Genomic DNA, 15,304 nt, shown 5'->3' with positions numbered 1-15,304 from the left:
CTGATTGATTTCTTACTTTTCCTGTGTGGATAATGTCTGAATGTGAATAATGTTTGAATGCTTCACATGGTGTCTTGAAATGATGACTAAATTCTTCTCCTGGTGACTGACATAGTGACTGACTGCGTTTACATGGCTTGACTTGTTGATTCACATGGCTTTATGCAATTGGGTCTTGTGGATCCTGGTAGTCGGCCCATCTGATGCTTTGATTGTTAGGCTTTACTATTTGTTGGGATGATGCATTTAAAGATTCGGAGGAAGTTTCATCTTTTTTGTCTTCAGATTTTAACTGTAATTCTATCCCGTCCAAACACCAAGGGGTTTTGCCACAGAACTCATTCACCATGATTCGGCTTTCTCTCTGTACTACAATCCTAATGCAACCATCAAAGACAGTGATATAAGAACATTGAAACGCTTCAGGGCACACTTAGCATGCTTGGGAGCAAAGGCTGGTTTTTTCAGTGACAATGACATCCGTGCTGGTCTTGTTGCAGAAGACAGCGGAGCACAATTTATGGCGAATTTCTCAATCGGTGAGCCACCAGTTCCATAGCTCTTAACCATAGACACAGGGTGCAACCTCTTGTGGGTTCAATGCCTTCCTTGCACCAAGTGCTTTGAACAAACAAGTCTGATTTTTTACCCTTCTAAGTCCGCAACATACACACATTATCGTGCTCATCCCCATATTGCACAATTTCCCCTAGTGACAAATGTGACCCCTTAAACAATTGCAAACTCTCTCACGCATACCTTGATAGAACCAAAGTAGCTGAACTTATTGGGACCCTACTTTCACCCTTGAGACGTCCGATGAAGGCATTAGCACCGTTTAAATGTTGTTTTTGGTTGTGCCCATGACAGTGATGGTTACAACGGGCAGCCTAGTGGAATGTTGAGTGTGCTACAGGCTAAAAACATATAAATATTCATATTCAACTCCCTTCTAAAAAACTATGCAAGGGGATAGCCATAGCAATCAATATTGGGCTGCTTTACACTTACTCAGTTCTTGAAACTAGAAAGACCTTTCTTTGTCCAAGGATTTTGCTTCTTAGACAGCTGCGCATTAAAGATGGGCATTTAATGTCATGAGGAGGGAATTCTAACATGGAATACTTGGTCTAGGTCCTTCAAACATATCTTTGGCAAACCACATGGGGTCAAAATTCTCTTATTGCATCGGTAGATAAGGGATCCTAACTACACTCATAACCAATTAGTCTTAGGCGATGGTGCAAAGATAGAAGGCACTTCAACTCCACTTGAAGTCTACAATAATCTTTACTATCTAACCCTAGAGAGCGTCAGCCTCAACGAAAAGCGGCTTGAAATCGATCCGGAAATCTTCAAGAGAACAGAATCAGGCTCGGGTGGAACAGTCATCGATCCTGGAACAACAGTAAGCTTCTTAGCCACAGGTGCATACAATGTCCTTAGAGATGAAGTGCAAAAGTTGTTTGATGGAAGATTGGAAAAGGTGGAAGAGCTCAGTGTTCCTTCAGGTTTGTGCTACAAGAATTCCAGATGTTGTGTTGAACTTTGCAAGTGGGTTAGACATATAGAGCACTTTTCCAGATTATGGGGAGGGTGAGTTTTGCATGGTAGTGCGCAAGTGTCTCCTGAGGGAAGTGACTTGAACGTTGTTGGAATTATGGCGCAACAACATTACAATGTTGCCTATGATCTTGCTGCAAGCCAGGTTTATTTCCAGAGGATTTATTGTCAACTTCTTGATGATTAATTGGGGTTCATTGTGCATGATCTAATAATAATCAGGAAAACAAAGAAAGTAATTAACAGTTACATTGATATGTCATGATGTGTTTGTTATAAATATGAGATGTAGGTGAAGATTGATTAGTCTCTCTAATGCTATATTATTGCAGCTTGTGCATATGGGTTTCATTATGTGATCCAACTAAACAAGCCCAAAATCTAATATTATATATGTATAATTTGAAAGAGAACCAAATCACTTGACATTAGGCCCAAAAGTAATGTAAGATGTGTCTGTGCTAGGCGTCTAGTCGGGCAGCAAGCAAAGCCTAACCTAGATAGTTTTTTTTTTTTTTTTTTTTTTTTTCCAGTTTTCACTAAATTTATTATGTAACATATAATGTCTACTTATCCTAAAAAAAAACATAATTGGAATACTTAAATTGCAAAATAAAATGATATATAAATTATAAATTAGTAGAAAATATTGAAAACATGGGGAATAAGCATATAATGAAGTATCCAACAAGTCTCGTACTGTTTATTGAACAAAATAAATGGAAGTTTTCTATTTTTTGTCTAAGCAAGTGTCGCAACGTAGACGGGTTCATAGGCGGGCTATGCACGAGTCTAGGCAGGCCTATGTGAACTTTCTTAATTTTTAAATGCGTAAGGATTATCAACGGTGAGCGGTTGAATGGTGGGGCCCAAAAATGTCACACACCAATCCAACCAAGTCTCAAGGCCCAATTGTTATGCAAAGCCTACATTCAAGCCCAAGCACATGCCAAGGCATGGGATGGACGAGGAATATATTTACAAACATGCCATGTCATGATGATTAAGCCGAATATTCACGTCATGCTCAAGCCTATTCATCACGCCATGCTTCATTTGCCACAGTTCATGCTAAGCCTAAGTCACATATTCGGGGTTTGCCAAGTGGATTGTCATGTGAATGGTTATGGAAGGTTATCGGGCCAATGTGAAATCGGGGTCATGGAAGACTTTGGGCTGCTTAGGAGCTTAAAGATCCAAGCTCATACCCTTTTCATTTCACGCGGCGCACTACCAGAATTAGCACCTGCAGAAGACCGCCCTGGGGAAACTGCGTCTCGGGAAGAAGCGATCTACATGTCTCAACAATGCAGCTAGTTTACAACAAAATGGGAATAGTAGGAAAGTTAGGGAGAAAGGAAGAGAAGACCAAGCCACAAAGAGATGTTCCCTTGAAGCTTAAAAAAGAACTCCTCACTTACATAAGGAGGGGGAGAAGCCATTAGAGGGATTCAGGGGAAAAACACAGATGGAGAGATAGAGAAAAAGTGATGAGAAAGAACCACCCAGAAAAAAGCCCATAAAGTTCCATTTAGTCCAGAAGTATACTCCAAGCCTCAAGCATCACCTTCCATGCAACATTAGTAATTCTTACAGCCTTCCATCAAACATCTCAACCATTAACAGCCTTACTATCACCCTAGAAAAGCCCAAATCATGCAGCTAAGAATGCTATGCAACCATGCAAACCTTCTCTCTCAGGTAAACTGATAATTTTCTAGCTTCCACACAACTCTTCACTTGAACAAGTCATTATGTTGATCTTTCATGCTATCTCTAAGCCGTTGATGTTACCAGGGTATTTCCTAAGACAAGGTATTTCTTTCGAGATATCCCATGACTTGTTAGGAACCTGCGCCAAGAGAGACAATAGGACATTCTCAAAGCCTAAGTCCACCCCGACCTAAAAGTCCCCCAACATAAATTAGCGACTCTGCTGAAAACAAGTCGCAGTCTTCATTCAATGGCTCCAAGATCTAGAAGGAACACTGCCATGAGTGACAACGCTTCATACGCAAGCGAAGCTGCTTCTCTACTTGACAAGTCTCAACGTGAAGGCCAATGCCAGGAAAGCTAAGAAAACATGGACGAATATAACATGTCAGACATCATCGTGGCCATTCATGACTTGGGTGAAGCCCAAAAAGAAATTGTTGCGTCCGTGAAAGAGTTGAAAAACTCAATCCCAAAGCCAAGTGAAAATGTCAGTGACAAGGACTGCACGCCCAAGGAAAAGGCTTCTCAGGAAGAGTCAGATGTTACTACTGGAAAGGGCCCTGAGAAAACACCATCTTTTGTCACTTAGGAAGACATCGTAGCCATGCTCGAAAATGAGATGCACAGGAGCTCAAAGGACTGGAAATATGTTCCTGAGCAACCATATCCAACCAGCGTTCTCCACATGCCATATCCTAACGGATGTAAGACCCCCATCCTTGTTCGCTTTGACAGGAGGAAGGGTAACCCTAAGGAACATATAAGTCGTTTCATTGACGTTTTGGGTCCTCATGCAGGTAACTACAACCTACATCTCAAGGAGTTCTCGAAAATCCTAACTAATTGTGCCTATACTTGGTACACCACCCTCGTACCAGGTTCCATCCGGACCTTGGAAGAGCTGGCAGGCAAGTTCTGTAAAAAGTACTTCTAGCATGAGGAAAGGGTCATAATAACTCAGCTCAACAATAAGTGCCAAAGGCACGGGGAAGATTTAATGACTTTTATCTAACGTTTCCGAAACCTCGCCTTTGACTGCTATGACGAGAAGGATGAGAAAGCTCTTGTGGAAATCTGTATCGGCAACATTGTAGCTAACTACAGGGCGTATTTGGAGAACATCAGTATTAGCCAGTTCTCGAGGCTCCTAGAAGCAGTAAAGAAAACCAGCTTGTCAGTTAAGCCTTCCTCGGGCAGATCCTAGAAAACTAACAAGAAAGAAGCTCATCATGCCCTAACCGTGGATGACAGATCTAACTACAACCCACAAAAAATGAAGGAAATAAAAGCCATAGGAAAACCTATCATCCACTAGCATGCAACGATGAAGAATTCCATGCCATCATTAATACTATGCCCGTAAATGGGGCCATCAAGCTGCTCGGCTGTACAAAACCCCTTCCAGGGAAGATAGAAATGATCCCATATACTGTCGCTACCATCAGGATGTGGGACATCCATCTATTGTATGCCAAACTTTGCGAAAAATTCTCCATGCAAAAATCCGTGAAGGAACACTAGAGCTAACATGCAAGATGTAAGCCATAGACATTAACCCTCTGCCGAAGCGCAGAGGGAAAGAGATGGCAGTTATCATCACATGCTCCAAAGATGATAATGATTACCGCCAGTGGATCAACGACCCCAAGCCATCTAAAGCCATTTGGGAACCTTATGGGAACATGGAGAAGGTTTACTGGTGCAAATACTCCTAGCCACAGAGCTATGATAATTCGCGGCCTCAAGCTGAAGCATGGGGAGATAAAGATGCAAATCTCATGGATTTTGCCCCAAGCCTAAGTGATGAAGTCTTCACTATGAATATGCTAGAAGAATACAATAAGGAAGCCTTAAAAGGGCAAGTGTTCAAACAGGAAATGATGGTTTTGACTTTGTATAGCCTTCCCAACATGGAAGCTGACGCGGTTAAGCGTTACCTTTCCCAAAGGCAAGGGCCTACTGTAGCGCAAGTCCTCCAGGAAAACCTAAAGTTCAAATCCCTCTTCGACCAGCTTGAATACGGCTTGGAAGAAAAGACTGTTGCTGCTGAAGCTGACATGCATGTTTCCGAGGACTATGGCCCTTAATGTTATACTGCTTAACCACAAAAGGCCTTCCTTGAGAACAACAATGCCATCATCTTCACTGATGAAGACATAGAAGTAGCTTTCCCAAACCATCGAAGGCCATTGTACCTAGAAGGACAAATCAATGACGTTTTCATTAGGCAAGCTTTGGTTGACATTGGTTCCTCCGTCAACAGTCTACCCTTGGCAGTGCTCACTAAAGTAGGCATCCCAACATCAAAGGTGGTAAGGTCTCAAATCTCTATCAATTGGTTTAGGAATAGCAGCGAGGAAACTATTGGATATATCAAGATCGACTTGAAGATCGGCCCTATCAGGTCATTTACTAAGTTTTATGTGATGGACATCAACGTGGCTTACCACCCTTTACTCGAAAGGCCATGGATAAACTAGCATAAACTCGCAGTCTCCACCTACCACCAGTGTGTCAAGGGAAGGATTGGTCTAAGGCCTATTCGCATCCCAAGAAACCAGATGTCATTCAACCTAAATGAAGTTCACTATTTTGATGTCGAGTTCTAAAATGATTTCTCAAGTATCGGAAGTGGCATATCACATGCCTCAGGGATACCTTTACCTCTTTGGGAAGAAGTTAGAGATCTTAGTGACCAAGAATTCATAGCAAAGGAAAACATATACAACCAGAAGCCAATGTTCTTGCCAACACTCCACCTCAATGCTCCAAGGTCATGATTCTCGACAGCCGCATCGTCTACCGCTTATGACGGGTTAGGGGGCCTGACCACATTGTGTGGTAAAGCCCCAAGTATGGAGGTGTTGCACACCAAACAAGTGAAATTCCCAAAGAAACTAAAGACAAGCATGCACCTGTTGCTAAGGATGAATCCCTACAGAAAATCATGCATGCGCCAAAATGCATGCATGATGGATCTACTGCAGTAGCGGAAAAACTTGAAGAGGTAAGAAACTTGAAGTGATGATCCCTTTGTGAAAAAAATTGATTTCTATTAGTGTCTATGGTAAAAAACTTGAAGCGATGATCCCTCTGTGAAAAAATTGATTTCTATTAGTGTTTACTTAACTGTTAAGGAAAAGAAAAAACTAGTCAACCTGCTAAAAGAGTTAAAGGACGACTTTGCCTAGAGCTATGAAGAGATGCCAGGCCTTGATCCAAATTTAGTATGCCACACGCTAAATACGTAGCCTGGGATCAAGCCTGTTGTGTAGTAAAAAAGGAATTTCCACCCATAAATATAGGCTAAAATCAAAGTCGAGGTAGAGAAACTCATTGCTACAGAATTTATCAAGCATATCAAACACCCTATTTGGCTAGCCAACATCGTCCTAGTAAAGAAGAAGAACATTGTCCAAATCTAGATATGCATCAACTACCGAGATCTCAATGCAGCATGCCCAAAAGATGAGTTCCCATTGCCCAACATGGACATCATGATCGATTCAACCTCAGGGCAAGGCATGTTTATGGATGGCTTCAACGAATACAATCAAATCAAGATGTCTGGCAAAAATGTTAAGAATAATGAGATGATGAATTACTTCAATTCCCCTGCATTGGATGTTTCAGTTGCTTTTCCGCAAGCAACGCCGGCTTCTACTTTTCCTCCCTGCAGTAAGAACATTGACCATCATTATATAATAGATATCGTATAGATAAACTTGTATGTGTGTCTATGGAGAAATTGTCTTTTGTAAAACAGTTCAGGATTTCCTCTTGTTATGTAACTTATGTGAATCCAGACTATTGAGTCGAAATTCTCGGATTTGCGTATTCATCTTGTCTCACTTTTTGCATTCTGGTTTGTTTACTTTGTTTCCTTGTGAATATTTAGTACATTGCTCGTGCACCTCTTTAGTTGTTGTGATTTTGATTTGTAATTTGAAGAAACGGGCAACTTCAGTAATTAACTTCCATATTCTTATCTCTTGGCCTTAAAAATTTACAGCTTCGAATTACTACCAGATTGATGATCTATTGACACCTGAGGAGCAGGCTATTAGGTTGAGAGTAAGAGAGTGTATGGAGAAAGACGTGGCTCCAATTATGGCAGAGGTATCCTTTTTACTCTAACCATTTCTGCATTTCATATTAAGGCTAAAACAGTCAATATTTAATTATTTAATATACATTCGTAAACAATGAGATTGATCTGCGAACTTGGTTTTTCAGTATTGTGAGAAGGCAGAGTTTCCATTTCAAATTATTCCAAAGCTTGGTGCATTGCGCATTGCTGGTGGGACAATCAAGGTGCTTAATACATAACTTAATAAGTTATTTTTAAGTCTTGCGTTCGATAATTTGTTGGATGGGTTGGTAATTTCGCTTGTGGCCTTCTTTCTATCAGGGTTATGGGTGTCCTGGTCTTTCTCTTACGGCAAATGCTTTTGCTACAGCTGAAATTGCAAGAGTTGATGCAAGCTGTTCTACTTTCTTCTTGGTTCATTCCTCAGCAGCAATGCTTACTATTGGTTAGAATTTGGATAATTTTATTTTTGACCTTTTGTTTTATAAATAACCAAACCTTCACTGAAAAATGATGTTGTTGACACGTCAAGGCTTATAACTAGTCTAACATTTCTGGACTGTGAAGAATAGCATTATGTGGGTCGGAGGCTCAAAAGCAGAAATATCTACTTTCTTTGGCTGAATTTAAGACTGTCGCCTGCTGGGTAAGATGCTCTTTTATGATATTCGTATCTAATATCTTTTTATGCTAATGTCAAGATACTCAGATCTGTTTATCTGCATGTTAAAGGGTTTGACTGAGCCTGACTATGGAAGTGATGCAAGTGCCTTGAGAGCGACAGCAACAAAGGTCAAGGATTTCAACCTTCTCATTTGCTTCTTTATTTCTGTTAAATGGTATTATCATGCTCTTTTGGTTTTTGGGTGTCATGGCTCCGATCATGCTATATCATGTATTCTTGTGTTGTTGGGATCGTCAGGTGGAAGGAGGTTGGGTACTTGAAGGCCAAAAGGGATGGATAGGAAATAGTACATTTGCCGATGTCTTGATTATTTTTGCTAGGAATACAACAACAAATCAGATTAATGGGTATGTAAAAACATAAACATGCGAACAACCTCTCAATATGTGTTCGGAACTTGTTTGTCAAGCTTCAAAGTTATGCAGAATTTACGATTATTTCTTTCTGATTATGCTTCTCCTTGACTCCAAATTGCTTTGGTGTTTAGATGCCTAGATGCATCCAAAATTTAGCATGATGGTTTATCGTAGCAGCACTCTCATGTTGAATGCTTTTTTTCTCCTTCTATTTCAGATTTATAGTAAAGAAGAATGCCCCTGGACTGACAGCTACAAAAATAGAAAATAAAATTGGTTTACGCATTGTTCAAAATGGAGATATTCTCTTAAATAAAGTATTTGTTCCAGATGAGGAAAGGCTACCTGGTGTTAATTCTTTTTAGGATACTAACAAGGTAAGCTGCAGAGCTGCATTATTGCAATTTGTTTAATCTTCTCCCTTTAGAGTAATTTAGACATAAATTCTACTTCTTATTCGAGCTTATGTTTAATAAACAAGACATGTTTAAGCTTGACTAGAGATGCATATTGGTCTTTGTAATAGCTCTTTATTCCCCTTTTGAGAGATAAGGCTTGATACTGTGATGACGTTATCCCAAAGTTATAACGACATTATCCCAAAGTTATAACTCTGAATCTTCTTTCTACGGAGCATGGAGCAAAGTTTTTCATTATGTTGCCCTAATATAAAACAGATGTGCTATGGTCTCTCATTTCTCACACATGTGAGAGTGACACGTATAATGTTGTCTTCATGAGTATTTATTGATTTGATGTTGCTTTAAACTACTGAATACAGGTTCTTGCTGTTTCGCGTGTCATGGTCGCCTGGCAACCTATTGGTTTATGTATGGGGGTCTATGATATATGTCACAGGTATAAAAACATGCCTAAGCAGCGCTCTCTCTCTCTCTCTCTCATCTTCCATTTACCATAATTCAAGTTCCTCTGTATTAAGTCTAAATTATAAGGATTTGAAAGGTATCTGAAGGAGAGGAAACAATTTGGAGCCCCTCTTGCAGCTTTCCAGATCAACCAAGAGAAACTTGTCCGTATGCTTGGTAATGTTCAAGCTATGGTTCTTATAGGTTGGCGCCTCTGCAAGCTGTATGAGGCGGGTAAAATGACTCCTGGTCATGCTCGCATGGGGAAGGTAGAAAAAAATGACATCCTGATGCATTTAGTTATCCTATTGCTTATACATTCAAAATACTAAATGGGTGCAATTTTCAAGCTAGGACTTGAAGGCAATGATAGGATTGATTTTAAATTTGCTGTGTCTTATTGACTTGTATACCTATTCCTCTGTCCTACCGTTGTCGGTAAAGGGTTAGGTAACATTTGCTATCGACTCCTTTAGTGTAGGAACCTAGCAGACTCCCATGAGTTTCGAAGACATTTTTAATCAACAACTGTCGTCCATGAGATAAAAAGTTGCTCTTAAGTGCTTGGAGTTGGTCTAATTGGCCTCCAAGTGGGAGAAACGTTTGACTAGAAGTGTCTAAGCAAGTTTCGTTCTCTTGATCATCTGGTAACCTTTCCTTAAGCGATTAAAATTTGATCTAATTGGACTCCAAGCAGGAGAAAAGTACAAGTAGAAGTTTGGTCGAGTCTCATTGTGTTGACCATACATTCTAAACATCATACCTTTCTTAGTTCTGCCGTGTCTCGTTCTGTTGACCATACATTCCAAAAATCATACCTTTTAGTAATATTTTTGGTGTCTAATCGAAACTTATAAAGTGTCATTTTTCTCTGTAACTAAAGCAAATTACATAATCATTTCCTATTCATTGCGTTCCAAATTTAAATTTACTGTGTCCCAAGTTCAAAACTTTCCTTTATAAAAACATTTTCATCATCCAAGCTCCATTGCAAAATGCAATCATATTAAATATAACATAATGCACATCTCAAAATTACCATTACCATCCATAATCAAAATTATTAGCCAAAAATTTCACTGCCTGCCCCGAGCTCAGCAAATCCACCAGCTTCGTCGCCATTGTCGTCCTCAGCAAGTTGGCATTCTCCACCACGGTCTCCAATGCCGACTTAAGCGACTTGATCACCGCGTCGTCCGCCACGATCTCCCCGTGGCCGGCCCTCCCGTACCGCCTCACCGCATCCATGAACGGCGGTGCCGCCACGCTCTCGTGAATCTTGGCGAGCTTGTCGTTGAGCGCGCGCTCCTCGACCCGGGTCGCCTCCCTCAGCCGGGCCATCCTGACCTGCAGCTGGTCGCTCAAATCGGACACCGACTCGGTCACGAGCCGGAATACGATACTCGGTTTGTACCCGGCGATCCAAAGCAGGCTCCTTTCGTAGGAAGTATACCACGTCGGCGAGAAAACCAGTAAAACATCTCGCTGTCCAAGTTGCAATTTCTCGTCGTAATACTGCTGGTAATGGAAGAGAACCCGAGACACCAAATCTCGGAGGTCTTCATCTCGGGCCTCGTCGATTGTCTGCTGGGCCGATAAGAGCTCATCGAGGAAGTGTCCTTGCTGGACCAGCCAGCCCTCGTAGAATGCCTCGAATGTGTTTGACGCATTGCCGCTTTGAGAACCGTTTGTCATAACCAAAACAAAAACAGCAAAGCTTTCTGGGGTTTTAATGGCGACGAAAAACAGAGAGATGGGTGGGATTAAATAGGAGGTGGGATTCGAAATGTGGGGGATTTCTTTTGGGATTTTGGTTTTTGATTTGCTTTGTGGGCAAGTAATGCTAATGAGTGAGGATACTTCGAGAGCAAGCTTCATGCATTTTGTTTTTTTTCAGAGAGAGAGAAGGGAAAACAGAGGAGGTGAGGCTCAGACGGAGACGCGTGTGCAGTTGGACGCCATTAAAGAGAGAGAGAGAGAGGTGGATGTATATAACTCAACAAGTCTCAATTCTTTTATGCATGAAGTGGGAAATCCAATGAGGTTTGAAATTGTGCGGCGACCGACAATAAAACTATTTGTTAATTATTTATTCTCGTTCGTAAATTTGTGTGCTTCTGTTTGTTGTACACGTCAGAATGATTCGTTGAAATATACATTTAACAACTCTAATGTACTAAAAACGTATTATACACATACGTACATATTGAAATATATGTTTTCCAATAATCTCGCTCACGCAAATGATCTATGTTCTTAAGAAGAGATGTGAATAATATTTTTGTAAATTCACACTTATATGACTCTTCACATTCCATAGAGCTTGATCAAAATCTGAATGGCTCGATCATCTAACAAAGGTGTTCATTTTGTAGACCATAAGTTTTGCATCGCATAGTAATGGGGTCCTTTCTTTTGACTACCCTAATCTCGGGGGAAGGGATCGGACTTGAGAGCAAAGGGTAGGACACACTCTGTAGCCAAAATCATTAAGCGGGGCGTACTCAATTGAGATTTTGAAAGATTTCTAAGAGTATAGCGTCGACTTACTAAGCAATCTTTAGCATGGAGTCCTCTTCAGTAGAAGATAAAAAGGAAATGCCAAGTTCATCTACTGAATCTTAAATCAGATATGAAATTGGATAAACAAAGCTCCAAGAACACCGAGGAGTTCAAACATCCATAGATGCATGCCACATACAAAGATTACGAGTGAGAATTATGGAAGTCATTAATTCCTTAACTAGACTAGCCACGGAATGAGAGTAGGTTCGAAACGTATCGAACGAGAAAGTACAACAGTCAAACATACAAGCAGCAACAAGCAAGTTTCCTAAGAAAATTACCTGATTAGAATATTGGCTAAGTCTCGATGACGAACAAAACAAAATGATTTCCAGAAGCTAAGCGAAACATGATCTGTTTTTGCAACTATGCAAAAAAATAATAAAAGTGGTTTACTTTTGTCACACCAATTCATCAATGCAAAGCAGTTCATTGCCCCATAACTCCAATACCAAAAAAACCTAAAAAATCCAAATTTTTTAATTTCTAATTACTCTGTCAACTTCTGGGTGCTTCCGATGTTTGCCTAATTCCCATCTCAGAAAACAAATTGTGGGAATTACACATGCTGTGTAAATTGATGAAACAACTAATAAATTGAACAAAACAGGAACCCTAAAACAAGTAATCAATGCGCATTCGGCTAGAAATTTGAATTTTAGATGGAAATAATCAAAATACAGCAGTAGTTTTCTACATATGCGAAAAGAGCAAAGCTTACTGAAGATAGCTGGAGAGGACTCGGATGAAGGGATGCTACTGTAACAGGGGATCGGAGAGATTGGGAGAGGTTTTGACTCACGATAAAAACGAATTTCAACCACATTATCGTTAAATACTTGATCCACTTCTATATTGATAATATTATTTGTTTAAAAAAATTCATATAACAAAATTTGTTTTTCTTATTTACCAATTTTATGTTGTAAAGGGGGACGACCTGTTATAATAAAATAAATTTATCTGCGGAAAACATATTTTGAGGCATGCTATCTTATTTATTTGCCTATTAAATCAACTCGATCAAATGTTTTAGAAAGAACACGACACAATATAGAAATTAATGTAAGCGATATCAAGGCTAGAGAGAAGAAAAAAAAAAGTGAGAATTATCTTTATATTCCTATTATTTGACATAATGAAAGCCTAAAAACTAAATATGCAGTATCATTTCCAGTTAAATCTTGACTATTCTTATCTATCTCCTTGAGTGTTTGGACTTTGTTTTAGGAGTGTGCAAAACTTGGATAAACAATAGGCATAACGTCGGGCTTAACTGTATCCACAAGGCTTATTTGCATATCCCTTTTGCACATTGTATGTCGGGGCAAATAAATTATGAATGGCAACATATTTATACGTGCCTTAAAACAATCTTTCATCCTTCGTCACAACCATAACCCACATGCTATCAAAACAAAAAAAAAATCCAACAAAACTTGTGTAGCACATGCAACCATCTGGGAAGAAATATGAGACTAAAATGTTATAAACTGCTTCAGCATTGAGTTTATTCTAAACAGGATAGACATAACCAAGACAATTACAAATAGCTCCACACAAATAAGAATTTGAAAGCTTCAAGTCATACAAATGAAAACTTCGTCCCTATAAAACAACCGCTAACATAAAAGAGGCAAGGTTCAAAACGATGGTAGGAAAGGTACAGAAAAATAAGAAAAGAAAAACCACAAGCAGATATCTTTGCCATTCTTTAGCCTTCTTGAACTTTGAGGTACGAGTCTCTAATTGCACTCATTTTTCCAACAACCATATTCAGAAGCATCCGCTTCCTTGGTGATACTACACAGCAGGAAAGTCCTATCTGCATCACAGCAAACAAGCATTCCTCTACCTTTTTTGCTTTCACTATTCCGCGATTGTTACGTCTGGGCAGCGTAGTCCTTTCGTATCTGTCATCGTTAACACTACCATCAGCTTCAAAGTCGAGGAGCAATGAAGGGTCAACAACGTCCATGACATGGTCAGGCAAAGCCATGGCTACGAATTTGTAAATGCTTAAACCTTCGATGAACATGTCATCAGTAGGTGTTTTGCCTGTGAACATTTCTAGCAAAAGTATCCCGTAGCTGTAAACATTTCCCTGTATGGAAACTTGGCCTCCCATGACGTACTCTGCCATGACATACATATAGACAATAAGATGTCACATGCAATTGACTATTAAAATTGATATCTTATTTCAAATTAATGTTACTTGTTTCCAGGAAAAAGAGTCAATAGTATATCTTTAATAAATAGAATTTAATTAATTGGTTTTTAGTAGTAAGTTAATAATTAAGAACCGAAAATATAAATTAGAATGATGGAAACTCATACCTGGAGGAATGTAACCTACAGAACCCTTGAGTTGCAATGACATTGTTTGACTGAAACAAGGATCATTTGATGCTTACAAGAGGAACCTTGCTAAACCAAAGTCCCCAACATGGGCTACCATGTCTTCATCAAGAAGTACATTGCTCGGCTTTAGATCACAATGAACAATGGACGTTTCACAATGGTTATGGAGATAATCTAATGCAAAAGCAACATCAATGGCTATGTTCAATCTTAGCATAAAATTCAATCTCTTACTTGGAGATTGCTCCTCATCTCTAGGATGCAACCACGAGTCAAGACTTCCATTTGGCATGAACTTGAAGACTAGACTTTTGAAGTCTCTACCATGATTATCAATGCTCGAGCATGCAGTTATGATCTTGACAAGATTTCGGTGCCTGACACTTCTTAAAGCTTTGCATTCATCATTGAAACTCTTAGACGCTCCTTGTTGTTGAAGGTTTAATACCTTAACAGCAACTACCGTTCCATCGCTAGGAATTACCCCTTTATAAATAGAAGCAAAACTTCCGGAACCAATCAAATTATCCACAGAGAAACCGTTAGTCGATTCAACAAGTTGTGAGAAGGAAACACCTAATTTCCAATCCTTATAAGAATGTGAAGTTACAAGTCCATCTCTTGACTTTTTCAGCATTGAACGAGCACCGAAGAAGCATGATAGAGCGATTATGAATGCAAGTGCACAAGATATAGGGATGACTACTTTTGGGGAAAGTAGTCCTCGAGATGTATGGTGTTTGTTTTTGGGCCATGCTGTTGGAAATGTGCCCTAAAACCAATCATATGATGATACTTTACGGACATTTCACAATGTTAAACTAATGTAGTTTAAATGTAAAGGGCAAAGATTATTGTTTGAGCCGTCTTATATAAATGTTATATGCTTAAACGATAAGTCCAAGGAATATGTGATTGGAAGAATGCGATCTAAAAGAAGTTAGATTCATGAGACCATTCTTTCGTTGACACATCCTAAACGTTCCTGATCATAGGATTGTCAATTGGGCATTGACAGTCCGTTAAGATCAGTACGTGCTATGTCTTCTCTCAGGGAGAGTGACTAGTCTCGAGTCATTGGTGTGAGTGACATCAAGAC

At 39.7% G+C, this 15,304-nt stretch overlaps 3 protein-coding genes and 2 pseudogenes across 3 annotated transcripts; 2 read left to right on the top strand and 3 right to left on the bottom strand.

Annotated features, from left to right (window-relative positions):
- The first annotated feature begins 520 nt into the window (after positions 1-520).
- Positions 521-1,750, top strand: LOC137730957 (aspartic proteinase CDR1-like; annotated as a pseudogene).
- A 5,017-nt stretch (positions 1,751-6,767) lies between these two features.
- LOC137732825 (acyl-coenzyme A oxidase 4, peroxisomal-like) lies at positions 6,768-9,662 on the top strand (annotated as a pseudogene).
- A 581-nt stretch (positions 9,663-10,243) lies between these two features.
- On the bottom strand, positions 10,244-11,357 carry LOC137730557 (protein RESPONSE TO ABA AND SALT 1-like). Its single transcript, XM_068469539.1, has one exon. It carries the CDS (start codon positions 11,152-11,154, stop codon positions 10,318-10,320), a length of 837 nt encoding a protein of 278 aa, XP_068325640.1. The 5' UTR covers positions 11,155-11,357; the 3' UTR covers positions 10,244-10,317.
- A 2,198-nt stretch (positions 11,358-13,555) lies between these two features.
- LOC137732824 (probable LRR receptor-like serine/threonine-protein kinase At3g47570) lies at positions 13,556-14,224 on the bottom strand. The gene is made up of 2 exons (XM_068472086.1): positions 14,182-14,224; positions 13,556-13,977 (listed from the first exon to the last, which is right to left on the bottom strand). Exons 1-2 carry the CDS (start codon positions 14,222-14,224, stop codon positions 13,556-13,558), a joined length of 465 nt encoding a protein of 154 aa, XP_068328187.1.
- Positions 14,225-14,254: 30 nt separating this feature from the next.
- Positions 14,255-14,842, bottom strand: LOC137732822 (probable LRR receptor-like serine/threonine-protein kinase At3g47570). The gene has a single exon (XM_068472084.1). It carries the CDS (start codon positions 14,840-14,842, stop codon positions 14,255-14,257), a length of 588 nt encoding a protein of 195 aa, XP_068328185.1.
- Positions 14,843-15,304: the final 462 nt, after the last annotated feature.

Source organism: Pyrus communis, chromosome 4 (assembly GCF_963583255.1).
Source record: "Pyrus communis chromosome 4, drPyrComm1.1, whole genome shotgun sequence".
In the NCBI taxonomy this organism is placed as follows: domain Eukaryota; kingdom Viridiplantae; phylum Streptophyta; class Magnoliopsida; order Rosales; family Rosaceae; genus Pyrus; species Pyrus communis.
Note: the sequence above shows the minus strand (reverse complement) of the source record. Positions and strands in the feature narration are given on the sequence as shown.